This window comes from Pollachius pollachius, assembly GCF_949987615.1.
Source record: "Pollachius pollachius genome assembly, chromosome: 14".
NCBI lineage: Eukaryota > Metazoa > Chordata > Actinopteri > Gadiformes > Gadidae > Pollachius > Pollachius pollachius.
The window spans coordinates 2,133,913-2,159,767 of record NC_136947.1 but is presented as its reverse complement, the minus strand read 5'-3'; the positions used below and the strand labels follow the sequence as shown (position 1 = coordinate 2,159,767).

Sequence of the window (25,855 nt, the reverse complement as noted above, 5' to 3'; positions counted from 1 at the left end):
GATTTAAAAGATGCAGTGGTGGGTGAACTACTTAACTCAGAACTCTTTCTCCCCCCCCCCCCGTCTAGGATGAGGCTTTCAAGGCAGTGCCCACCGCGCTCTCTCCGTCTCCGGCCCCCGTCACCCCAGCAAGCCCCGCCTCCTCGAGTACCCCGGAGACCCCTACCTCCATCTCTCCCTCTGGGATCCCCAAGCGCAAAACCGGTGGGTGCCCGTTGTTACACGCTGCAAGTTCTTTGGATCACACGGTATTTTTAGGTTCCTTCACATCTGTCTGTCTGTCTGTCTGTGTCTTGTCTCTGTCTTTTTCTGTTCTTTCTTTTTCTGTCCGTCTGTTTGTCTGTTTGTCTGTCTGTCTGTCTTTCTTTTTCTGTCTGTCGGTCTTTCTTTTTCTGTCTGTCTGTCTTTCTTTTTCTGTCTGTCTTTCTTTTTCTGTCTGTCTGTCTGCCTGTTTCTGTCTCTTTCTTTTTCTGCCTGTCTGTCCGTCTTTCGTTTTCTGTCTGTCTGTCTTTCTGTCTTTTTCTGTCTCTGTCTATTTTTTTCTGTCTGGCTCTCTATCGTGGTACCCCTCCCCTCTCTAGATCCAAACGTTGCCTGTTAATAAATCCACTTCTGGAGCATTAAAACAGTTTGCAGACCCTCCTTTCTTCTTATATTCAATACTATTGTCCAGCACCTGTGGATTACCTTTGGATGTGCGCACCCCCTCTCCTTTTAAGACTCTCCTCTCTACACATACTGTTTATATATTTTTGTAATTACCGTCCGGCGACCCCCCCGTGTTGAACCGGTGAACCGGCATGCGCCGGATCCATTCAATATTCACAGTGTCCGCGGGGCGTAGCGCCGGGCCCCATGGTGGGCCTGTTTGGTCGCTCTTTTTATTTTTTCATGCACACATTTTATTTACCTGGTTTGAGGAAATGCCTCTAATCTAGTCCGACTGCGCAGGGGGATGCAAGACCTCTGTTTACTATAATGTTGCCGCGCACAACACGGGTATCGCTTAACAACACCGCGCCGCGCGTTGCCCCACTAAGACAAGGCGCTAAATTGAATTTAACTCGAATTAGGCGGCCATTTCGCGTCGTCGGAGATGTGTAGGGATATTGTTTTACCAGATTAAATGGCATCACCGGGCCTTGTGATTGATCGAATGAATTTTCCTCTACCCCCTCATTTCATAATGTTTCACAGAGTGTAGCTGCGTGAACTTAATGACTCCAGGACGGAGTCAGCAGGGAATGCTGCCTTTCATATCAACATGTATTGTTTATACCGGCCCGGGTAACAACAACAACAACAACAACAACACCACCGTGTTACGGGGAGGAACCCACGAACCGCGTTGCACTAAATCGTGATGAATAGCCTTTCACAATGTTGGGTGTGCGGCCGTGAGATACGGTTTAGTTCCATGGGATGAGCCTAATCTCTGTTGTTATAATTAACCTATCTATTTACTTAAATCCTTCACTTGTGTGTATGTGTGTGCGCCTGTATGCGTGCGTGTGTAGGCGTGTGCGTGCACGTGTGCCACTAAACACATCGGAAAGGAGTGCAAAGCTGTGCACCAGCGGCGCGCACAACAACGACGGACATTACATCAGCATCTTTGGGCTGCTTTGCAGTGGAACGTTTTCCTGGATAGGAGTGTTTTCGTTAGCAAAGTAGCTCCTGGTTATGGTTAGCTCTCTCTCTCTCTCTCTCTCTCTCTCTCTCTCTCTCTCTCTCTCTCTCTCTCTCTCTCTCTCTCTCTTCCCCCCCCCCCTTTCTCTTGCCCTACTTGTGCAATGAGTGAGGAGTCGTGCCTATTTTTAATTACAGCACTCCGTGCTAAATGCGACCGATACATTTCCCCACACACAGACACACACTCCTTTTGCTTCGTAATCCTTTAATTTGTTCAGTTGTAAAGGAGCCATTGGATTCAATAATTATGAGGAGCCAGGAATTAAGCGTACACCCGCCTGTTAGACCGCACAAGGTAAATACCAGTGTAGATTGCTTCACTAGGGCCATCCTCAATACCTATTACCAAGCTCTGCATAATCCTCCCAGTTCCCTGACCATTATCCAAATTGCAACCCAATCGGTGCATACCCATCCCTAATCTTTTGTCATTAGAACGGCGCCGCCGGTTACAGTTGATATTCTTTGAGTGTCATTTATTAGAAGTGACACTCTGTCGGCTGTAATCGGGGGAGATGCTCTGTGAGATGAGTTGACTGCGCTTTGGTCCTTATGTGCTCATTAAGATTTAAGGCCGCTCCCAGCTCTTTTCTGACCAATCACGGCATCCCTTATCTGATTGGTTCGGGGAAGCCAGCTTGCCTGCCAAGCACAGGTGTGTGTGCAATGCAACACGCCCCCCCCAGTCTCCCCCCCCCCACGGGAAGGGGGGGGCCATTTTCTTTGTCAGCCAGCCTCAAAATCAGGCTCTATTCTAATTGCAAATCTCAAATTGTACTTACAGCACCTTTTTAATTAACGTCCGCTATTAATTAACGTGTGTGTGTGTGTGGGGTGTGTGTGTGTGTGTGTGTGTGTGTGTCTGTGTGGGGGCTTGGGTGTGTAGCGAGGAAGATGTTCCCGAAGCGGAAGCTGAACGAGAGCGGCAGCCCTGTAGGGGGCCAGGATGCGGCGGCGTCGGCACCGGGGACCCCGGGGACCCCGGGGACCCCGGGGACCCCGGAGGAGCGGACCAGCAAGGGGCCCCTGAGCCAGCCGAGCAAGAGGCCCCGGCTAGAGAGCCCCCCCTCGGGTACCGGCGGTACGTGACGCGTAGGGCTGAACGTTTTGGGGAAATGATCGAATTGCGATTATTGAGACCAATAGTGCGAGTTAATATGCGATTTTATTTCTTATTTATTAAGTTCCTTATGTTTTGTATTATTCTGTAAAAAAGCAATAAAACATTCGATAGTATGACCAACACAACTTTTGAAGCGGTCAACATATAAACTGCTCTTTCCTTTAGGCCAGGCCGATGTGTTGAGATGAATTGATATCATAATATCTTTATCTAACTGTTGAATTGTGAAAGAAAAATGTATATAAATCTTACTGATCTCCAGTCAGTGACGGTAACAAATCCAAAAAATATATGTATATATCGAAAGATATAGGTTTTATTTATTTTTTTAGCGCAGCCTTTGTGATTTGCATATTTTGTTATATATTGTCCATATTTGGGCCAGAATTCGGATCGAATAATAAAGATATCGGATATTGTTTAATTCTTATTTTTATCTTGACGTTCATATTCGTTCCGAGCCAGGACTCTCCTCGAACGGTTGTTTTTGTGGAATCACGGCAAGCTATATTGAAAATAATAGGCTGATTTATGGACATAACAAATGCACCTATGTTATTTTATTAAAATACTTTGTTTTCGCAAATGCTAACGTGAATGTAAATGTATGCAAATTCCGAATTTAATTAAGTCAAATTAACAAATTACCATAAACATACATATATATAGCACATGATGACATGCTACTTAATTAACTCAAGCTCTTCCCCCCCCCCACGTTGTAGTTTTTTTATTAAGCCTCATTTATTATTCCTGGACAGGACTAAATTCTCTCATCCTGCTGTTAGTGTGTGCGCGCGTGTGATTTTTATGTCCATAGTTCGTTGACCAAGCTCTAAAAGCCCAAATTCTCAGCGCCTGCACTTTTATTCGTTTCGCCCCCCCCCCCCCTAGAAAATGACAAGACGCATTTAACGAGTGAAGGCCCAGCGGTTATCCGGCAAAGCGATCTTTATACAACATCCCCTCGCTTTCGCCGCCTGCCTGAAACGGGCGTAGACGAAGGCAAAGCCCCTCAATGCTGCCCTTTCTGTGAGGCTCCTGGCATTTATCTTCCTCGTGCTTTTTCTTCTCTTTTTTACAATGTCCCCCCCACCCGTCCCCCACCCCGTCGCCGAGCAGGAAAAGGTGATGAGGCGATGGAGGTAGAGGCCGCCGAGGAAGAAAAGACGGAGGGGAAGGCAGCGACTGAGACGGATGTGCCAGCAGCGCGAGACGGCTCGGGAGAAAAGGGTGAGCTGGCGGCTGAAAAGAGAAAAGGAGCGGAGGCGAAGGAGGAGGAGAACGAGCAGCGACAGGAGGAGGAGGAGGAGGAGAACGAGCAGCGACAGGAGGAGGAAGAGGAGGAGGAGGGGATAAAGGAGAAGAAAAAGGCAAAGGGAGCGAAGGATGAAAAGAGGGCCGGGGAGGAGAAAGGGCCCGCTAACACCAGGCAGCAAAAGAAGACTAAGAAGACGACGACGCAGAAGAAGAGCGAGGAAGAGGAGGAGGAGGAGGAGGAAGAGCGAGTGGCTGAAAAGGACAGCGCCAAGAGCCCGCGGACTCAAGCAGCCAAGGAGCGTAAGGAGGTGAAAGAACAGGGAGGAGATAAGGACTTGGCCAAGAAAGCCTTCATCAGCAGTTTCTTTGGTGAGCCAGCGGAATTAGCATTTTCCTGCACGGGTGCACACATCTGGACACACTGCATGTGTGTGTGTGTGTGTTTGTTTGTGTGGACACACAGTTGTCCGTGTGTGTGTGTGTGTATCCGTATTATGCGTGCCCGTGTCCAGAATCAGGCTACGCTTTAGAACAGATGGCACTCACACCCTGACACACCCTTACACGCACCAGCAACACAACCACATTTTTGGTGTTTTGTTTATTTTTCTTTCCGTTTGATGTTTCCCCGCAGCACCCAGGAAAGCGGCGGTCAAGGTGGAGAAGGTGGAGGAGACGAGTGGAGGAGAAAAGGGGGAGGTGGGGGATGTGAAGAAGAAAGCAGTGGACGATGTCAAAGATAAGAAAGGGTAACGCGTCTCTTTAGTCCGTCTGATCCCTGACACTAAATTATGTCTGGTTTCCACTAAGTCTCTCCGTCCGTCTGTCTGGCTCTCTATCCTCCTGATATTTGGTACAGGTGCGCAGGCCAGGAAAGGCACGCACCATATGTCTCATCGATCATTCAAATTGTGACGATGTAGTGTTGGGTTGATCAGGCGCAGGGAGATGGAGAGTAATGAAGCAGATGAACACGTCAAAATAGTCTCTGTGAATGTCACTGTGATGTTGTAGCGCCGTAACAGAACCTCGCGGACAGAGCCTTGGAAGGATTTTTCCATGATCGCAACATTCACTTTCATTGTAATTTAATATTCACACGTTTGCAAAAAAAACAACCCCCTCAAAAAAAAAAGTTGTGTTCATTTTTCCACAGCCAAATCCAATCCATACCCGGTATAATAAACCTGAACCGTTTTTGATGACGACCTGCTGACATGACATTTCGACTCCCCGGTCCTGTCCTCCGCCCCCCCCAACACTCAAATCATATTTCTCTCCCAGCCATCCACGAGTCAGCAAAGCGAGAGCTACCTCGACTTCAGCAGAGCGCATGACCCCATTCCCCGTCATGTCACCGGTTCAGTGATATCGCCAAGTGATAAATGCAATTCCATGTTTGCTCTTTCGATCTCGCTATCCCCTCCAACGTCGGTCCTTTTCTTCTTCCCCAGCCGCCCATTGATTTTCCATGGCGCTGGCGGATGATTAATACAATCTACACTAAGGCACTTGTTGCACCTCGTATTGTTCAATTGTGACAGGAGGCAACAAGAAGGCCCCCTTCATCACCATGTCGGTGGCAGGAGGTCAACAGCCTGGGGCCGGGGGCTTACAGCAGGTTACACCTGGAGGCCCGAGTGTAGCCCTACACCAATAAGACGGTCATCAAACGGGAGTTTTTCAAAAATATAGAACGCAACCTTGGCTGGAAGCCATTCTCTTCTTTCTTCCGTGTTCTCCTGCCATACTTCTCGGCAATTTCACCTCGGTTCAATTTTCACACCTTTTTCAAGCTGGGAAAAATCAATTTAGTTGTAGCGCTCTGGGCTCCGATAAGGAGTTGATAACGCTGAACAATAATTCGGCTGATTGTTCTGGACGGCTACATGGATTGTAACTGATGGTTCTGAATTTGATTCTGTGTTCGTTCCTAAATTGGTGGTGTGGTGTTCAGAAAAGGGTTGATGTTGTAAAGATTTTTAGCATATTGAGGCAGACGTGTCTCGCGTTGTAAGAGGTCCAAACATGATATTCTTTAATGGTATTTTCTTTGTATTCTTTGGCTTGTGATCACAGTACTCCAGCATCAGCTTTAGTACTTTCCCTCCCTCCCCAATTGAACAGCATACAGTTGACAACATTCAGTAGTGAATAGGCCTGTGGCTGATACTAGTTTCCAGCTACAAAACACTAAGGAACGTCGCTTAAGGAGCTGATGCTATATAAACCTGTGTTTTTTTGAGAACATTGCCTGACAAATGCAGAAGGTGTATATATGAATATTAAGCAGTCACAAGCAAGAGCTACCAGCTCAGCTGAAGGTAAAAACACCCCCCCCCCCCACAAACTCAAATAGACCCAAGTCCCGTGCAGAAGAGACGAGAAGAGTTCCTCTTTATAGACGCCTTTCAGTCTGAACACACAATCTTTAGGATTGCCACAAAGTTAAAAACGAAAACAGAAATCTCCATCGCAAAGTGGTGTTACACATATAGTGGACTTCTGTTTGTCTTGACATTAGAATGTATAACTGGAAGCAACACGAAAGACTCATGTAAGTAACGACACCCCTTTAAAATCAAAGATACTTTGGGAAGCAAAGGCTTATTGGTGGAATACCGTCAACTCGTAAAAACACGGCTCATACACCAATGTAGCAGATTGCATGACATAAAATATTTTGTTTGCTTGGCTGAAAGAGCACCTTGAAGGTACCCAGTCACGCTATCAGTATGTCCTTCTCAGACACCCTTACCTCATTTAACTTCCATGGTCCAGTGCAAGCACATAAACTCAAACAAGTTGCAGAGGGGAAAGGCAGTGCTGCGACTTAATGATGTTTCCCCGTTTATTGGCGGATATTATCAGTCTGCTGATGAATCAGAGGGCTCTGCCGGCGCTGCTGTTTCGCAAAGTCACTCAGTGGTTCTTCAAGAACCTTCCTCTGTCCGTTATTCCTCTCCCTCTGCAAGATGCGCATACGCAGTTCCTCTCAGTTGCACCCACGGTTTCACGTTGCCTTTTGTTGTTTTCTTTCCTCAGTGACGCGACTCCAGGAAAGAAAGACTTTGACCCGTCCAGGCCCAACTACCACCCGATAGACCACGCCTGCTGGGGGCGGGGCCAGAAGTAAGCCGCACCCACACCCTGTCGTTCCACTCACCTTCACCTTCCGCCACGGGAGATTTTCTTAGGGAGTAACCTGACGCGGGTTGAAGAGATATCGATATGAACGGGGGTAAAAGGTCGTTCGATAGGGCTTCAGTTTCACGGAAACCCGGGATGCACCATTACCACTTTCCTAACTCGATACCAATTCCAAGTCCATTCCAAGTTTGCAGAGTCAATTATTCTACTGTAAATTCTGTAGAACGCATAGAAATGTTTATGCATGAAAGGAACAAAGCTAATGGGATGAAAGGAACCTCTTTAAACCCGATATAGTCAACACGTTGGAAATGATGCAGTCCTTGTTTTGTCTTCCTCTTGATAGTCCTAATAAGAGAGAGCCCAGGCCTAAGGCACTGAGAATAAGAGTAGTAACAAAGCAAATCTAATTAACCTAGGTTAATTGTCTCTGCTGTTGTCGTTCTGCTGGATGGCGTTGCCTCTCCTAAAGGAGCTGAGGAATCTCTTGCTTTCCCTGATGACACTGTTTGTTTAGTTAGAGGAACATTCACTGTTCACTTTGTACGGGGGACATAGTTGTTGAGTGTCTAGTTTGGTTGTAGGTCCGTTGTTACCGGGGGGGTTTGAAGGATCTGAATGAGTTACGAATGTAAAGTTTAAAGAGAACCATGCAAACTCTTCCTTCTTCTGTTCACACCGGTCCACGTTATAACCCCCAACCGGGGGGGTTATAACGCACCATCAAATAAGTACTGAAGCACAGTTATTTCCGCACCATATCCCATGATGCATAGCGGTTCTCATTGTTCATCAGATCCGTCCAATAGATATGCTCGGGACAATGCAGGCTGTTTAGGCAAATGAGCGGTCACAGGGAAGACGTCCAACACCAGCGTCTCGTTCATGGGACCGGTACACGTCATGCTCTTCCGGTACACAATCTTTGCCCGGATTCCTCCTTTACTTGTATCCTAGATAGTGTACTAAATACAGCCTTGCACGGCGTCCAGTTATCGCTGGTAGTGCAGGATGTGAAGCCGGCCCCATTTGAATCAGCGCTGGGCGACATGAACCTGTATTTATTCCAAAACAAAGAACGTTTTCCTTTTCATCGCTCCGAGCGGTAACGAAACGCCTTTTCCCTCTCTTCGTCCCTTCTCGCTCAGGGTGCCGTATTTGGCGGTGGCGCGGACGTTCGAGAGGATCGAAGAGGACTCCGGCCGGTAAGTGGAAGCGGAGGAGGTGAAAGTTGACTCAAACAAAGAAAAGTTCCCGGTCTTCCGCTACTTCTTCCATTTGTTCTCGGGGTCATGGGTCGGAGCGTAATGTAATCCTCCTCTCTGCGGGGTGCGTTTGGCGTCGCTCCCGGCGTTCTTTAAGTGCAGGCGGGGGCCTCGCTGGGGGGTCAGAAGGCCATGCTGCATTAACGAGACGTCATGGCGATGCAAACCCAATTACCTCAAAGGGGATCAGAGGAGGAACCGTAGCCTCCCACCCCCACCCACCCACCCACCCCACCCCACTAATTGAGACGGGGATATGTATACAGATACATATGTCTAATATACAGTGTGTCCGAAAAACGAACTCGCCAAACACACTTTGAAGCGGCTCGGGTTTCCTGTCTGCCCGCATCCTCCTCCAGACAAATCTCATTTCCTCTCCCACACCACAACACCCCCCCCGCCCATCTCCCCCATGCCCCTGCACTTACTCCTCTCCCTCCACGATGATGGCTTCACAACAAAGTTAGCCGGCCCTTCCATAGTCTCTCTCTCTCTCTCTCGCTCTCTGTCTCTCTATCTCTCTCTGCATCTCTGTGTCTCTGTCGCTCTCTCTCTGTGTCTCTGTCTCTCTCTCTCTCTCCCTCTGTGTCTCTGTCGCTCTCTCTCTCTGTCTCTCTCTCTGTCGCTCTCTCTCTCTCCCTCTCTCTGTCGCTCTCTCTCTCTCTCTCTCTGTCGCTCTCTCTCTCTCCCTCTCTGTCGCTCTCTCTCTCTCCCTCTCTGTCGCTCTCTCTCCCTCTCTGTCGCTCTCTCTCTCTCCCTCTCTGTCGCTCTCTCCCTCTCTCTGTCGCTCTCTCTCTCTCTCTCTCTCTCTGTAAGTGATCTGATCTGTTCCTGCTCTCGCTCTGTGTCGCTCCCTCTCACTAAATTGGCATGGCAAAACAGAGATTTATGTTGCAATACACAAAAAAGATTCAAGAATATGATGCAAATGAAAGGTCGAAAAAAATACAACACATCTCTAAAAATAGGGCAACGTTCTTGGCTAGGATTATAATATCACAGTGAGGTTTGGGGCCTTTTAATTAGGGTTGTCAAGGAAAATGAAATGTGTGAGGATACACGTCATTATGGTGTAGTAATAGCTCTCTCTCTTCCTCCTCTCTCGCTCGCTCGCTCTCTGTCTGTCTGTCTGTCTGTCTGTCTGTCTGTCTGTCTGTCTGTCTGTCTGTCTCTCTCTCTCTCTCTCTCTCTCTCTCTCTCTCTCTCTCTCTCTCTCTCTCTCTCTCTCTCTCTCTCTCTCTCTCTCTCTCTCTCTCTCTCTCTCTCTCTCAGGCTGAGGAACATCGAGACGCTGTCCAACCTTCTGCGCTCCGTGCTGCTCCTCTCCCCAGGTGAGGAGAACCCCCTCCCCACAACCCACCCCTCCCCTCCCAAGTCATAAAAAGGAGAGCTAAATGAATAGCTAGAGCTGCCTCCCCTACCGACGGGAAGTCGTTATTCAAGGTAATATGGTGGAGAAGTACCCCCTGTGCCCCTTGGACCAGAGCAGCGTCCTGATTGGCTGAGATGAACGCCCGGGTCGCCCTCCACTCGGCTCGGTTCAGTAGGAAACTCGACATGTTTTGATCACATTCTCTGAAAGGTGCACGGGCCGCCTTCTGGCGTGATGTATTGTACATACATTAGCTGTGTTTGAAATTGTTCCCTATTCCCTATTCACTCACTATTCCCCATATAGTGTTTATGATATAGTGAACTATAGAGGGAGCGAACAAACGAGAACTCGGACACTACACTTAACATTTCTAAACGTCATTTGCGTCAGTAAATGATGTTTAGAAAACACGACCGCATTGCAATGTGGTAAACGGGAGAAACGTGAAGGGAACATCGTCTGTTCACTGAAATTTTGGGTATTTTATTGTCCATTATATAATGAATGAAATAAACCACCGAACACCTCTACAAAAGGGCGAGCACCCTATATGGTGCACTATATCCGCGATAGGGAACGATTTCGATCACAGCTATTATGTGTATTATTAGAATCTTTATTTTGTGTCCTTCAGAGTTTGATTACTTTGGTTCGGCACAGGATTGAAGGGGGGAAAGAGTGTGTGTGTGTGTGTGTGTGTGGGCGCTAATGTGTGTGTGTGCGTGTGTTGTTCCAGATGACCTGCTGTGCTGTGTATACCTGTGCCTGAATCAGCTTGGCCCCGCCTACCTGGGCATAGAGCTGGGGTTGGGCGAAACGATCCTGATGAAAGCCGTTGCCCAAGCAACCGGTAACACACACACACACACACACACGCACACACGCGCACACGCACACACCTGCAGATAGCTGTACCAATAAGCCGACACGCCTCATTCATTCGTTCAGTCACTCTCAGTCTCTCTTGCGTGCTCAATGCGCACACACACAAAAACAAACACTCAGACACTATGACACACCTGGCCTTAATTGCCAATCACCGTTCCCGTCCTCTCGCTCTTATTGCACCGGGCCCGCCCGCGATCTTTACACAATCTCGGGGATCTGATTTGTTGCCAGGGCGACAGTTGGACAAGATCAAGGCGGAGGCGCAGGAGAAGGGCGACCTTGGCCTGGTGGCGGAGAGTTCCCGTAGCAACCAGCGCACCATGTTCCAGCCCGCCAATCTCACAGCGGGGGGGGTGTTCGCCAAAATGAAGGAGATCGCCAGCATGAGCGGGAACTCGGTAGGTGCTAGCAGGACATGGGTTTCATTTGAAGTTCCGTTGGGAGTTTTTGGTTTATGTTTGTCAAGGGAGAGAGAAAGGATGCGGTTGGTGGAGGAAGTAACAGCTTGATAGGCAATTTACTCCGGTGGAGGTAGCTGGCTGCTAGTCTGAAAGAATGTGCCCAGTAGTGGCGTGATGTGGGGGGGGGTACATGTTTGCTTTTGTTAATCCCTCCGGGATGTCACGGAATGTATATTCCTCGCCTGTTTGTTTTTTTTGTCACTAATTTATTTGAACTCTGTTGAACGTGAAAATCTGTTCTTGCCGGTGTGGCACACAAACACTCACGCTGTGCATTCTCTCTCTCTCGCTCTCTCTCTCGCTCTCTCTCCCCCCCCCCCCCCCCCACACTTCTTTTTAATCTCAATTTCCGCCCGGCGACCGCAGGCCATGAATAAGAAAATCGACATCATCAAAGGCCTCTTTGTGGCGTGCCGCTTCTCAGAAGCCCGCTACATAGTCAGGTAACACACACTGTGACACACACACACACACACACACAGACCGAGAGACACACACACACATAGACAGACCGAGAGACCCACACAACCCCCCCCCCCCCCAGACACACACAGAAAAACAGAGACACACACGCACACACACACCTACACACACACACAAATGCCAACAGACAGTCACACACACAGACTCCCTTACTCCACTGCGTCTCCAAGCATACACTTTAAACCACATGTGCCTTCCAACATGCCAGTAAATCTTGGATTTGCTCTTGACGTGCCGACCACACACTCTCCCACGAGGAGTCCGCTGCGAACCTAATGCCTTCCTCCTCTCACGTCTGTTCCCAAATCTGCCCACTGCTCAAGCACACAGCCGTTGTCATGGGTACCAGTTAGTTTTAGAAATGTCCGTGTCAGTGGCTTGTGGCCTACACAAGTAAGCCACTGCTTACTTGTGTGTACGTGTGCACGCTCACACCTTCCTTTCCGTCTCCCTCTCTGTTTTGTGTGTGTGTGTGTGTGTGTGTGTGTGTCTGTGTGTGTGTGTGTGTGTGTGTGTGTGTGTGTGTGTGTGTCCCCAGGTCCCTGGGGGGGAAGCTGCGGATCGGGCTGGCGGAGCAGAGTGTCCTGGCAGCCCTCACCCAGGCCGTGTGCCTGACGCCCCCCGGCCAAGGTCAGCCCCACACACACACACACACACACACACACACACACACACACACCCCCCAACACGCGACCAGAGGGTGGGGGTCCCCGTCGTGGCCGCTCTCCTCTCGAGTGTGCTGCTATTCCCGAAGCGTTTGTGCGGCGGGCCGATGTGGAGGTTTCGGCGATCACGGCGTCGCCGGGTGAAGCCGGGTGCATAATGCCAGAGACCCCCCCCGGCCGTGGAAATTGGTGCCTGTGCCCACAAGCCATTCGGCCTAAGTGTGTGTGTGTGTGTGTCGGGCTGTTGTTGTTGTTATCCCGGAATGCTAAACAGCCTCGGTCGGCCCATCCCATCCACAACCCCCCCCCACCACCAGCCGTCTCTTTCCCACTTCAGTCGGGGGGCGTCTGAAACCAGAGCAGGCGAACGCAGAGGTGAGCCTCGGCCACCGCCGTCATACAATGAGCCACAGCGCTGATTAATTAGCATGCGTATCTTATTCACAGACAGCGCGGCGCTTTAATTAGGGTCAACCAGACCACAGACTCCGCCGGAAAATTTACATTGATCCGCGGTCTTGTCGGGGAAATGTTTCTTTTTTTTTTTTGCTCTCCTCTTCTTCTTCGTCCGTTTATTTAAGCAGGTAGGTTAATTAACGACGTGTTCCCATTAAAAAAGCTGCGTGGCGGCGGCTAGTACCGAGCCCCCCCCATACTCCCCCACCTATCTCAAATTATTTAACCAGGTGAAGCAGGAGCCCATTAAAAGCCAAAGAGGCGTTTAAAACAAAAAAATGCATTATCCTTTTTTATTCAGGCCAGGTGGGCCTTCTTAATCGAGGTAAAATCGGCCGGTTTATCATCGTTGGATCCAACGACAATTAATTCATCCTGTTAAAACGAATGGAACGTGGAATGGATAGCCCTAACGAGCTCCATGCGGCGTATCAATCGACAAGCGCGAGTACCGCACACGCGTTAACCGCGGGACCACCGGTCGGACCCCTAAAAGCAGTCCTCGTTCTGTACGGCGGTCCCACCGACGTGACAGAGCGCAGCGCTCAATGCAGAAGCGGTCGTCGCGATGATGAGGTGAGTGTGTTGCCATGGAGACTCTGGTTCTTATTAGGAGATGTTAATTGTGCTTCTGAATGCATTCCCCCCCCCCCCCCCCCGTCGACGACGGCAGATTTCCCGCCCGCTGTACTTGATGCTGGCAAGGGAATGAGCACAGAGAGCCGCAGGACATGGCTGGAAGAGAAGAGTCTCATCCTGAAGCAGACCTACTGGTAACTAGCACACACTTCTTAGGTTGACTTTTTAGTTTTCTTTTACTATTGTTGGAGATTCATCCTCTTCTTCCTCTTTTTTTGTTAACGTGTGCCTTAATCCCGGTCGTTTTTCCTTCCTCAGCGAGATGCCCAATTATGATGTCATTCTGCCAGTGCTGCTCAAGGAGGGAATCGACGAGCTGCCAAAGCACTGCAAGCTTACCCCAGGTAGGCTGGCCAATCACTGCAGGCTTACCCCAGGTAGGCTGGCCAATCACTGCAGGCTTAGCCCAGGTAGGCTGGCCAATCACTGCAGGCTTACCCCAGGTAGGCTGGCCAATCACTGCAGGCTTACCCCAGGTAGGCTGGCCAATCACTGCAGGCTTAGCCCAGGTAGGCTGGCCAATCACTGCAGGCTTAGCCCAGGTAGGCTGGCCAATCACTGCAAGCTTACCCCAGGTAGGCTGGCCAATCACTGCAGTCTTAGCCCAGGTAGGCTGGCCAAAGCACTGCAAGTTTACCCCAGGTAGGCTGGCCAATCACTGCAGGCTTACCCCATGTAGGCTGGCCAATCACTGCAGGCTTACCCCAGGTAGGCTGGCCAATTGCGACACATGGAGGTGAATTGTGAATTCAAAGTGGGGGGGTGCAAAGCCATTTACCCTCCAATTAAAGAAGGAACAACAAATGGGATTGACTCCTCGTTATACGGGTTTTTATTATTAACTGGATAGCACCTGTTATATCCACACAGGCCCTGGGGAAGTGGAACACGGGCAATTATTTCAAATGCCTGCTTCGAAAAAATGGGTTTTTCATTCCAAGCCCTGTTGTGACAAAGCCCAACGCATCTGCATCACGTATTTACAAGCATGCAGAACATCTTAGGTCCTACCGGTCAGTTAGCGCTCTCTGAGCCGAACCGCTTTATGACCACTCTAATATGTATCCGCACATTCTTTTATATCATGCCTTCTTCTCTTTTTAATAAAATCGTTGCTGAACAGAATAGCCTGGGGGAGGTCTAAAAAATATCGCGTGGGTCTGCAAAAAAAATGGTTTAGAATCAAACGCAACAAACTCGTGGTAGCTGTGTTGTAACGAGCTAGCCTTGCTATTGCCTGACCAAGCTCAATCGTAGATTGCACGTTGGTCTGGGGAGGCTGCTGTCATTTCCTTCAGCACAAGAGGCGTGATCGACGGGCCTAGTTCAACTGACTCTGTACGCGATTGGCTGCCTGGCGTCGCTTCCCTGTCGTCATCGTGTTAAACCAGCCAACAGCTCGCCGGGGGGTGGGGGTGGGGGGGGGAAAGCCAGCTCGGTGATTGGCTCCCGCACAAACGTATCGGAAGCAGAAAGAAATGTGTTGCTCTTCTCCAGACCCTTCTGCAGGGCGAACTCAAATCGCCGGCAGAACGGGCGGGGCTATCCGGTCTAGTAGCGAGCGGCAGCCGTGACCGCTGAGAGGATGACCCCAGTATGTGGCCCCTCAGGCGCTCTGGGTTTGGGGGGCCGGCACACTGTCACCCTTCCACGGGAAGAAATGTGATTTCATTAACGTCATCCCCATAGCCTATAAAGTTTTTAGGATCTCTGTGTCTAGTTCATCTTCATATCCGTTTTTTTTTTTTTTGCGAGGCCCGGGGTGACCGTTATGTTTCAATAAAAAGTTATTAAAGATTGAATATGAATGAGTTCCGGACATTCGAGTCCCGCCGTAAAGTTTCCCGAAAAATTTACAGTTTCCGCGGCAAAACTGTATTTTTAAATCCCAATTCATCATAGAAATCCCGAAAAGCCCTATATTGTCTCACACACACACACACGCACACGCACACACGCACACAAAACAGGTGCCTTCTGTTGCTGCCTCCGCACACAGAAGCAGTTTGTCCCGATTTAAAGCAAAAAACGATTTTGTTGTCGCTGTTATTTTTTTGTCCTTTGTCGCTTGGCACACGACCGAAACCATTTTCTTAACCGTTTGCTGGGCATGAAAAATGCATGAGCTCCCGGGCCGAGGCCTCCTGTAATGCCCTGTGTCTGAGCTGCTGCCTGTGCCCGTGTTGTGACCGTAAGGCCGGGGTCTTCCGTTGCTGTCCCCCCCCCCCCCCTCCAGGTGTACCCCTGAGGCCCATGCTAGCCCACCCCACCAAGGGGGTCGGAGAGATCATGAAGAGGTTCGACGAGGCGGCCTTCACCTGCGAGTACAAATACGACGGGGAGCGTGCTCAGGTGTGTGTGTGTGTGTGTGTGTGTCCTTGTTTGTGTGTGTGCACAGACGGACGTTGGCGAGACTTTGTTTTTCTCATCTTAGTTTTTTTTATTTTGGTTTGTCACCCCCAACATATGCCTGCTGAATTTTGTATGCATTGGCCTTTTGGCTATGTGTGTGTGTTTGGATGCATTTGTGTGTGTGTGTGCCTCTTCTGCTGTATAAATGATCACTTAAGCTTCTGCCGTGTGTGTGTGTGTGTGTGTGTGTGTGTGTGTGTGTGTGTGTGTGTGTGTGTGTGTGTGTGTGTGTGTGTGCTCACTGACGCACGCCTCTTCCTCCAAGAGCTGGTAAAAGCTCTGCGTTCGCTTCAGGCTGTTGAGGTCAGAGCAGGCTGCCTCTCCTATTGGCGAGCTGTGTGTGTGTGTGTGTGTGTGTGTCTGCCTGCCTGTCTGCCTTTAGTGAGACGGGAGAGAAGAGTGGAAGAGAAGGAGGAATTAAAGCAACAAAGAGAAGGACAGTTGTGGACAGAGGGAGAGAGGCCGGTCAATACAGTGCCGGTAGACTGAATCCCCACTGGCGTTGTTGTTAATTCTGCTACAGTCATGCCAATTAGGTGTCTTTGAACTGAAATGAATTGAAGGGGGGGGGGGGAGGGGGGGCTGGATGGAGAGAGAGAGAGAGAGAGAGGGTAATGCATGCGGTGAGGTTGTTGTGAGGGTGTGAGAGAGACGCAGCACGTAGGAATGGAGGGGGGTTTGAGCGAAGAAGGGTGACGTACTTTTCTGACTCCCTGTGGTCTACACTGCAGTGGTCATGACTCCCCGCGGCCAGCAGGGGGACTCGTTGCTCGCTGCTTAATTAAACCGTCCTCAGTGTGTTGCTGGTAGGGTCTGCATTTTTGACATTACAGCTACACACTGTTTGTGTGTGTGTGTGTGTGTGTGTGTGATTTCACGTGCAATCGAAAGTGTTGCTGCTTGTTTGGATTAACGACCTTCGAATGGCTAGGAAATGGACGTGGTGTGGGCAGGTGTGTGTGTGTGTGCTTGCTCCAGCTGTGTGTGTGTGTGTGTGTGTGTTATTCCGACAACAAATTGTGGGTCTAAAAATGAAAGGAAATGTCCCCCACTTGCCCATAATTGGGCCTAATGCATGCGTCCTCGATTGATCCCACAGCCGACGGAGTGCTCATCGCCGCACTCAATGACGTCGCAAATTGCTATTTTACATTTACATCTAGAAGGTGGTTTAGAATGCTTTGCCTGGTGACACCCAATGGTGTGTGTGTGTGTGTGTGTGTCCCCATCCGACCTTTTCTCATCAAAAAAAACTTCTCAAACACCCCCCCCCCCCCCCCCCCGCAAACAGATCCATATCCTGGAGAACGGAGAGGTGCGGGTGTTCAGCCGTAACCAGGAGGACAACACCAGCAAGTACCCTGACATCATCGCACGCATCCCCAAGGTACCCGCCTCAGAGCCAGTCCAGCTGTGTGTGTGTGTGTGTGTGTGTGTGTGTGTGTGTGTGTGTGTGTGTGTGTGTGTGTGTGTGTGTGTGTGTGTGTGTGTGTGTGTGTGTGTGTGTGTGTGTGTGTGTGTGTGGCGGGGAGGGGCCGGCGGCACTAGTGTTGTCTAAAGGGCGCTGGCGAGGCAGGTGGGGTCTGTTCCGCCGCCGGTGTACAGAATTCCCCCTGGCTTGCTCCCACTCACACACTCACTCCTTCACTTAACTCGTCTCCTGCTGCCCCACTGCCTGCGTCGCGTGCTCACTGCTCACGAGTCCTCACATGTCTTGCGCTCTGCATCTCCCCATCCCGCGTTCTCTGCCTGCCCCTTTGTCCGTCAAGGGCCGTTCTTCCTTTCACGTCTGTCTGGTCTTTCTTCGCATTTTTTTTTTTTTTCTTTTGCTTTGTAGCCCTCGTCTCCCGTGGTTACCACTCAGCTGTCTCCCCCCTACCTCGGTCCATTCCACTGTCCATTACTCTGCTTCTTCCTATTTCCATTCCACTCCATTCTTCCCTCCTGCCCTCACTCGTCTCCTCTCGGTCTCTTAATGCGTCCCGTCTCAAATGCTAATGTACTCAAATTAAGTTTGGGCGAGCTGGGCGTGTTTATCTTGGTCCGCTTGCCTCCCATCATCTCTCATTTGTCTCTGGGTTTGCTCAGTCACTCGCTCGCTTTCGCTCATTCTCTCTCGCTCCCTCGTCAAACAGTCGAGATAGTCTGAGGAGCCTCAGAGACGGAGCACTGTCTCCGGGGGAAGGGGTTTGTTTATGCTCCTAAAGCCACATTAGCCGCGTGTCTCTTAAATATCACCTTGAGTTCACCTTCACCTGCTGTCAGGGCTTCACGATTGATTGGATATTAATCGAAATCTTGTTCGTCATCGGTAATCGCTATAAGTGTTCGTAATCACACAAAATAATCGCAATTATAATTTTTTCATAGTCCTGCAGCCCACAGCGTAAACGACTCTATCCCCTCCTGACACACTCAGGAACACACACACACACACAAACACACACTTTCTCGACAAAACACTCTTTACTATAACACTCTATCTTTCAACACATATGCGCTCTCAACACACACACACACACGTTCTCTCAACACCCACTCACTCTCATAAACACAAACTCACAACCGTGCTCTCAATATACACAAACACTCGCTCACTCTCGTATGCAAAGCCATGCTCGCAATATACACAAACAAACACTCACTCACTCTCATGAGCACAAAGACACCAACACGGTCTCCATAAACACAACCCCCTCTCCCATCCCTCCAGATGAAGAAGGACTCTGTGATCTCGTGCGTGCTGGACTCGGAGGCTGTGGCCTGGGACCGGGAGAAGAAGCAGATCCAACCCTTCCAGGTCCTCATCACCCGCAAGAGAAAGGTGCCTCGGGGAGGGGGAGGGGGGGGGGTGGAGAGAACATGCAGAGTATGTAGGGATGTAGGAGCTTAATGGAAGACTATCAAAGCGCGGTGTGTTGAACGCATACACTCGAGGATGCTGGTAAGGCACTATGGATATGTATATATGTAGGTGTGCGTACGTGTGTTATTTTCTTCCTGCTAATAAGTGTGTGTGTGTGTGTGTGTGTGTGTGTGTGTGTCCCTCACAGGACGTGGATGCCGCCGAGATCAAGGTCCAGGTGTGCGTCTACGCCTTCGACCTGCTGTACCTCAACGGCGAGGTGAGCGCCGTCCCCTCCGCTCTGATGGGCTGGAGTTTCCCCCTCTTGTCAGCAGGACACGCCTCCTCGCCGGCGTGTCTCTCTCTCTCGGTCTAATCACACGCTTCTCAGGCCATCGTTTGGTTCATCCTTCTGTTGTTTTCCTGTGTGTGTGTGTGTGTGTGTGTGTGTGTGTGTGTGTGTGTGCCCGTGCGATCATGCGTGCACGTCCTGTCCTGCCCCGGCAACATGCCGAGTGCTGTTGGTGTCCAAACCCTGCTGAGCTGAGGGTGGCGGGGGGCGTCGTAACTGGATCCCTCTCCCTCGGCTGCTCTCCACTCTGGCGCGTGTGTGTGTTGTTATGAGTTTATGTGTGCCATCGGAGGCGACATGAGCCTGTAGTTAGAGTTTTACTCACAGCACTGTGTGTGTGTGTGTGTGTGTGTGTGTGCGCGCATGCGTGTGTTTGGGATCATTGTCAGCAAGCATCTTTGTGGTGTGTGTTTGGGTGCGTGTCTGCTTCGTAAAGTGTTTTTGTTTGTGTGTGTGTGTGTGTGTGTGTGTGTATATTCGGGTCACTAAGCATTTGGCCCATAATGATTAGGATGCTTGGAGCTATGATGAGAAAATGATTATAATGGTGTGCAATTTGGTGGTGTGTGTGTCTGTCTTTCTGTGTGTGTGTGTGTGTGTGTGTGCAGTCCCTGGTGCGCCAGCCGCTGTCCCGGCGTCGCGCCCTGCTGAAGGAGAGCTTCTCGGAGACGGAGGGGGAGTTCGTGTTCGCCCGCTACATCGACTCGGACAACACGGAGGCCATCGGAGAGTTCCTGGAGCAGTCTGTAAAAGGTGTGCGTGGAGGAGACCCCACCCTCCCATATACCTAAGGGCTGATTGTGGTCACGCAAAGCAATGACCACAGCAGACGCTTCGACGCAGTCGTGAACCTGTTTTGGTTCAGCGTCGGGTTTTAGCGGGCGGACCGATCACAGCCCTCGCTGACACTTCGCCGTGACGGGAGCTTACAATTTTTGGGAGGCGCAAGGACGTAAGGGGTCCGTAACCCCCTTGCGTTGCGCGAACGTGGGGACATAACCAGCCCGTTACAAGCATGTCCCCGTCCCCCCCCTAGCCTCAGCCGATGAATGAACATGCCCGCAGGCGACGCGGGGGTCTCGACCGGAGTCGCACGGAAACCCTCGAGTCATTTGGGGGGCCGCAGGGTCTGTCACCGGGGGGGGGGGGAGAAACAATCAAAGCCAGTTCACTTCGGCGTAGCAACCCCGCCGCCCTGAAGTGCAACACACATCACTTTTAATTTGCACAGGAAATTTAACGTGTGTTATATGGTTGTCTGATTCTTTGTTTCCCGTTTCCATTTGTCCCTAAATCTGTTTTCGCTCTGTGCGGGATTTATGCAGGTTTTTTTTTCATTTCTGTATTTCCGCAAGCTTTTTGCGAAATGTGTGAGAGAGAGAGAGAGAGTGAGATAGAGAGATGGACGGACGGACGGAGTGTGTGCGGTCAAGAACAAAGACTCTCCACATATCTGAAAACCTTATCAGTTCATTTCCTTTCTGTTCAGCTGAAGTCGTGTTGTACAATGTGTGCGTGCGTTGTGTGTGTCCTCATTCAGATTCCTGCGAGGGGTTGATGGTGAAGACTCTAGAAAAGGATGCCACTTATGAAATCGCCAAGCGCTCTCACAACTGGCTCAAGGTAGGAACCAGACAGCCCGACGCGACTGCTAATGCTGCCTGCGTGTGTCACACATCGACCAACTGCATTTTATAGTGCAGGTGTGTATCAATTTTGTTATGTTTGCCTCTTCGCTCCGAGTCCGTCTCTCTAGTTCCACTACAAAACAAAAAGCATTTGTAACGTTCAGCAGAAGCACGTCTTGCCCCGGAGGTTAATGGCACGACTAACTCCGCGTTCTCAGTCTGAAATCCGAACGAGCGAAAATGAAAGCTGACTTTTCACATCGCATTACTCACCTGTTCGGCAAAGCATGGCGGGGAAAGTTATCGTTCGTTATATATTCCGACCCGATCTAATCACGGCACTTCATAGAGAGACCCGTGACGGGGCGAACACAAGGCTGACGAGCGTGACTACACAATCAAATTACACCGCTCCTACCTGTTAAATACCGTAGCGTGCACGGGCGGGCGGGCCGGGGCCCTCACGTTGTCTCTGCACGTGCGTCCGCGTAATACCCCGACGTAACCGTTTCTGACATGTGCCCCCCTGTGTTCGATCCAAGACCATCACAGCCGCTTCACCCCCCCCCCCCTTTGAGGTTGTGTCAGCCGACCTGCGGGCCGGTCCTGACTGGGGGGTGCTGCCCCTGTGTTTGTTGAGCGTCGAGGGGTTGGGCCTCTGGGAGACGGTGCCCTGGCCTCCCCTGAATCAACAGTCGACAAATGCTGGAGCCAAACGCTGCCCCCCCCCGAGACCCTCGACAGAGGATTAAGAGCCGTTTACACGTTGTTGGGAGTGGGCTTTCTGTTTCGTATGCTCCCCATCGTATTGCAGTGAGAGAGAGAGTGAATGAGGACACACGCACGCACGCACAAGTACACACACACGCACGCACAAATACACACACACGCACGCACGCACAAATACACATACACGCACGCACGCACAAATACACATACACACACGCACGCACGCCCAAACACACATACACGCACACAAATACACATACACACACGCACGCATGCCCACACACACATAGACGCACGCACACCCAAACACACATACACGCTTAAACACGCATACACGCGCACGTGCCCAAACACACATACACGCGCTCACAAACACATACACACGCGCACAAACGCCCAAGCACACATAAATGCACACACTCGCAAACACGCATACACGCACGCACGCCCAAAACACACATACACGCGCTCACAAACACATACACACGCGCACACGCGCCCAAACACAGAGAAGTAGAGCAGCGATGGCTGAAATGCACTATCCTCCAACGCACACACAAACCGCTACGAAAGCGGGATTATAGAGAAAGGTCCGACGCATTTGTCCGTTCACGCCGACAAAAACCTCATTAAGGACGTCCTTTGAAGACGGCACAATGCGAAGCCCACAGTTCACCTGTGACGCTCACACACTGAGGGGGTTTCATAGCACACTCATACTCTGCAGAGACACAGATACACACAGACACATACCGACACACATACCGACACACACACAGACACACACACAGACACACACAGCAAAGCACGGGAAAAGGGCAAACTGTAGACTTATTGTCACACATGGAGTATGGGACTCTGTGTGTGTGTGTGTGTGTGTGTGTGTGTGTGTGTGTGTGTGGCGTGCGTGTCTGCCAGTGAAAATGACATTTAATTGGCATTGTTTGTGGACATTTGTTGTAATGCAGCGATGTGGCGCGGGCCGTTCGTGCGGAGGAACTTTGCATTTAACCTTTTAACAAGGCGCCGACCCGGCAGCCCCAGATAGGATTATCCTCCCCCCCCGCTCGGAAAAGTCAAACGTTAAACTGGGAGTGAAACTTTGTGTAAGAAGCGACGACGTGGTATTTTACAGTCAAAGGAACCCCGGATAAGGAAAGGGCCGTGGTCCCCGAACGAAGTCCCAATGAAGGCGGCCGGGTCTGTAAACGTTATATATTTGCTATATATATATATATACATAGCATATATTTAGACCAAAGCCTTGTGAAATATCTGATGCTGATTGGTCAACAATGCTCCAACGGGGGGGGGGGGGAACTGCCTGGTTCTGTGAGGGACAGGGGGGGCTACTGCCTGGTTCTGTGAGGGTCAGGGTTCCGTATCAGTGCCCTGCGATTCCAGCATAGTAAAAACCGTTGAAATACAGCCCTCGACCAAATGTGGCGACGCAGAAAAGCGAAGATGTGATCGTTGTCCGTCGCTGTGCACATGAGCAGAATAGACCCAGAGGGGGGTGTGTTTGACCGCCGGTGTCCCGTCCCGTCCCCTGCAGCTGAAGAAGGACTACCTGGACGGGGTGGGCGACACGGTGGACCTCTGCGTGATCGGAGCCTACATGGGCAAAGGCAAGCGAGTGGGCGCCTACGGGGGCTTCCTGCTGGCCTGCTACGACGACGAAGGGGAAGAGTTCCAGTCCGTCTGCAAGGTATGTGTGTGTGTGTGTGTTCTACTGACTGACTGTGTGTGTTTTACTGACTGACTGTGTGTGTTCTACTGACTGACTGTGTGTGTTCTACTGACTGACTGACTGTGTGTGTTCTACTGACTGACTGTGTGTTCTACTGACTGTGTATGTGTTCTACTGACTGTGTGTGTGAGACACTGACTGAGTGTGTGTTTGTGTGTGTGAGACACTGTCTGGGTGTGTGTGTGTGAGACACTGACTGAGTGTGTGTGTGTGTGTGTGTGAGACAGAAACACTGACTGTGTGTGTGTGTGTGTGAGACACTGAGTGTGTGTGACCTTCTTAGATTGCACGGGGCAGAAAGGGGCTTAGAAGCGTGACTGTAGCGAAAGATAAGTCGTGTATTGTCCGCGTGCCATAGCGCTTCCCGTATGCTAGCCAATGCTACCTGCTACAGATCCCCCTCCTTCCCCTCTCCAGAGAACCCGGTAATTGTTAAGGGTGGTGAGATTCGATGATGCCAACCCCCCCCCCCCCCCTTGAAACATACCCCCTTCCTTGGCACCCTGGCCCAGTGCATCAGTGATGTCCTCATTTGTTGCAGGGTCCCTTAAACATGAAGGAAATACCAGAGACATCTCAGGTCGAGTCTCCGTTTCCCTAGATTCCTTTCATGGCATTCTGAGATGATGTCATGCTGTGTGTTACTGGCGTCCCTTCGACAATGTATAAAAAAAACAAAACATGAACAATTGTTGGGGTAAATGGCTCCCGGTTGCAGATTCCCAATGGGAGAGAAAGGACCGCATGCAGTCCTGGGGTTAGAAAGGGAACTTTTGCAGAACCCTGGGCATTCCTGTAAAGGCCCTTTCACTACTCGAAACAAAAGGAGGTGGCCAGTGACCTTAGTGCCTTTGAGCCAGCCTGCAGGGAGACGGGGACTCCTGTCATCAATCAGAACAACTATGTCTTAATAGCTTTGCTGTGTGTGTGTGTGTGTTTGTGTGTGTCGGAGGCGAGGGGGGGGGGGTTAAAGTCTTGGAGAGGTGATACATCGCTTGAGGCGAGGTAGTTCACACACCGAGTATTTGGGCACTCTGGGATTTGCTCAGTTTGCTGTACTGTTTCACTGTGTGTGACTTTGTGTGTGTGTGTCTGTGTTTTATTAACATCCTCACTTCATCTTCCTCAGATTGGGACGGGCTTCAAGGATGAAGATCTAGAGCAGCATTACAAGTTCTTGAAGGTACGACGTGTGTGTGTGTATGTGTGTGTGTGTGTGTGTGTGTGTGTGTGTGTGTGAGTGTGTCTGTCTGGGGGAGATTTGTGTGTGTGAGTGTGTTTGTGTGTGTGTGTGTGTGTATGCGTGTATGCAGGGTGTGGCCAAAAAGGCTACTACTAATCCAAAGCGCTAAAGCCATGAAGTAATTTCATCATGAATGCACAAGAATGCACTTTAGTTGGCTGTTTTTATTATTTCGATTTCGTCAACTCTCATATCATTCAATTTGTTAAAAAAAACACCAACAACTTGCCTGCTTGTCGCTATTCGTCTCCCCCGCAAAACAAATGTAGTTATATAAAATAATAATTTCTTGACAAAGACTCCGTTCACAAAGGCTTCATGCTCAAAGCCGGCGCTTCTGGAGACATCCCAGGAACCCAACAATGGTGTCCGCCTCGCAGTCCCCGTCCTAATAAAGTCTTCCTGGCTGGAAGGGAGGGGTGGTGGTTCTGCTGCTGGGTGGGTTGGTGGGGGGGGTTGAAGTAGCAGACCTGCTATGCTGCCCTGTGCTTCGCCGGAGGTCCAAAGACTTAAAACGCAAACACACACACTAGCACATGCATGCAAGCGCACACTAGCACACACGCGTAATCATACGCAGGTACGCGCGCGCACACACCGAACGCACACACAGAGAGCACAACATGGGCATGCAGACATCTCCGTTATAAAATAATTGTACACTCTGGCACTGCCACACTTATTTATTTATCAAGAACCTTTCTCCCGGTCTGTCTTACTTTAAAGTGACCCTGGTTCTTCAGTGGCCACTTGCTGTTCACAGAAGGAGAGAGGGTTGACTCAGAGAAACCCCAAAGCGCACCTAATAAAAGAGCTGATATATAGCTAATGGCTTGTATGGCGGATGTTTAACAAGGTGCAGGATGTGGCGGCGGCGAAAGCGACGAGGAAGCCTCTTAAGAGTGGCCATCGTCCTCCTTCCAGGGTCAACCGCGGCCGTCATAACTAGTGCCTTCTCCTGACGCACGCCCAGATGGACGTGGCCATGGGAGGAAAAACAAATCTGTAGTTGAATGCACCTCGCCGCGGTCGACGGCGATCAGGACGGAGCGAACGACAACAGAACCCTGGGTCAATAACGGTGTGGCCGTTTACAGCAGACTGTGTCGCATAGCCACGGCTTCCTGTCCCCCCCCCCGAACGCTGCAGTATTGCCGTGTTCATCCCGCCGTCTAGAATGGTAGTTATTTCAGCTGTAAAGTTTGGTATGCGGGACTTGGCTGCAGCCGCGGTTTTGTCGTTTGAATGCGTGCGGCGGAGAGCTCAATTATCCCAGGGGGTGTGGGATGGGAGCAGCGCTCAAAGAACGCATTGTCCACGTTTGTTTTCGTCCTCCTCCTCTCACTCTCGCTCTTTCGCCCTCCTCCTTTTATTTTGGAATATTCCTCCGTTCTGGATGATTATCTTATTCTCTCCCACTCCCTGTCTCATTCATC

The 25,855-nt window shown here is 50.4% G+C and overlaps 1 protein-coding gene across 1 annotated transcript in view; it reads left to right on the top strand.

Annotated features, from left to right (window-relative positions):
• The window catches only part of lig1 (ligase I, DNA, ATP-dependent), a 36,327-nt gene that overhangs the window by 7,040 nt on the left and 3,432 nt on the right, over positions 1-25,855 (top strand). Inside the window, exons 4-24 of the mRNA XM_079751445.1 lie at positions 69-204; positions 2,579-2,773; positions 3,938-4,444; positions 4,710-4,824; positions 7,121-7,207; positions 8,374-8,430; positions 9,766-9,824; positions 10,605-10,718; positions 10,988-11,154; positions 11,584-11,660; positions 12,239-12,330; positions 13,495-13,594; positions 13,719-13,804; positions 15,697-15,812; positions 17,164-17,259; positions 18,586-18,696; positions 18,926-18,997; positions 19,678-19,822; positions 20,610-20,692; positions 22,982-23,134; positions 24,306-24,359. Coding sequence (XP_079607571.1) covers positions 69-204; positions 2,579-2,773; positions 3,938-4,444; positions 4,710-4,824; positions 7,121-7,207; positions 8,374-8,430; positions 9,766-9,824; positions 10,605-10,718; positions 10,988-11,154; positions 11,584-11,660; positions 12,239-12,330; positions 13,495-13,594; positions 13,719-13,804; positions 15,697-15,812; positions 17,164-17,259; positions 18,586-18,696; positions 18,926-18,997; positions 19,678-19,822; positions 20,610-20,692; positions 22,982-23,134; positions 24,306-24,359 — 2,622 coding nt within the window. The remainder of the gene's footprint in view (positions 1-68; positions 205-2,578; positions 2,774-3,937; positions 4,445-4,709; positions 4,825-7,120; positions 7,208-8,373; positions 8,431-9,765; positions 9,825-10,604; positions 10,719-10,987; positions 11,155-11,583; positions 11,661-12,238; positions 12,331-13,494; positions 13,595-13,718; positions 13,805-15,696; positions 15,813-17,163; positions 17,260-18,585; positions 18,697-18,925; positions 18,998-19,677; positions 19,823-20,609; positions 20,693-22,981; positions 23,135-24,305; positions 24,360-25,855) is intronic.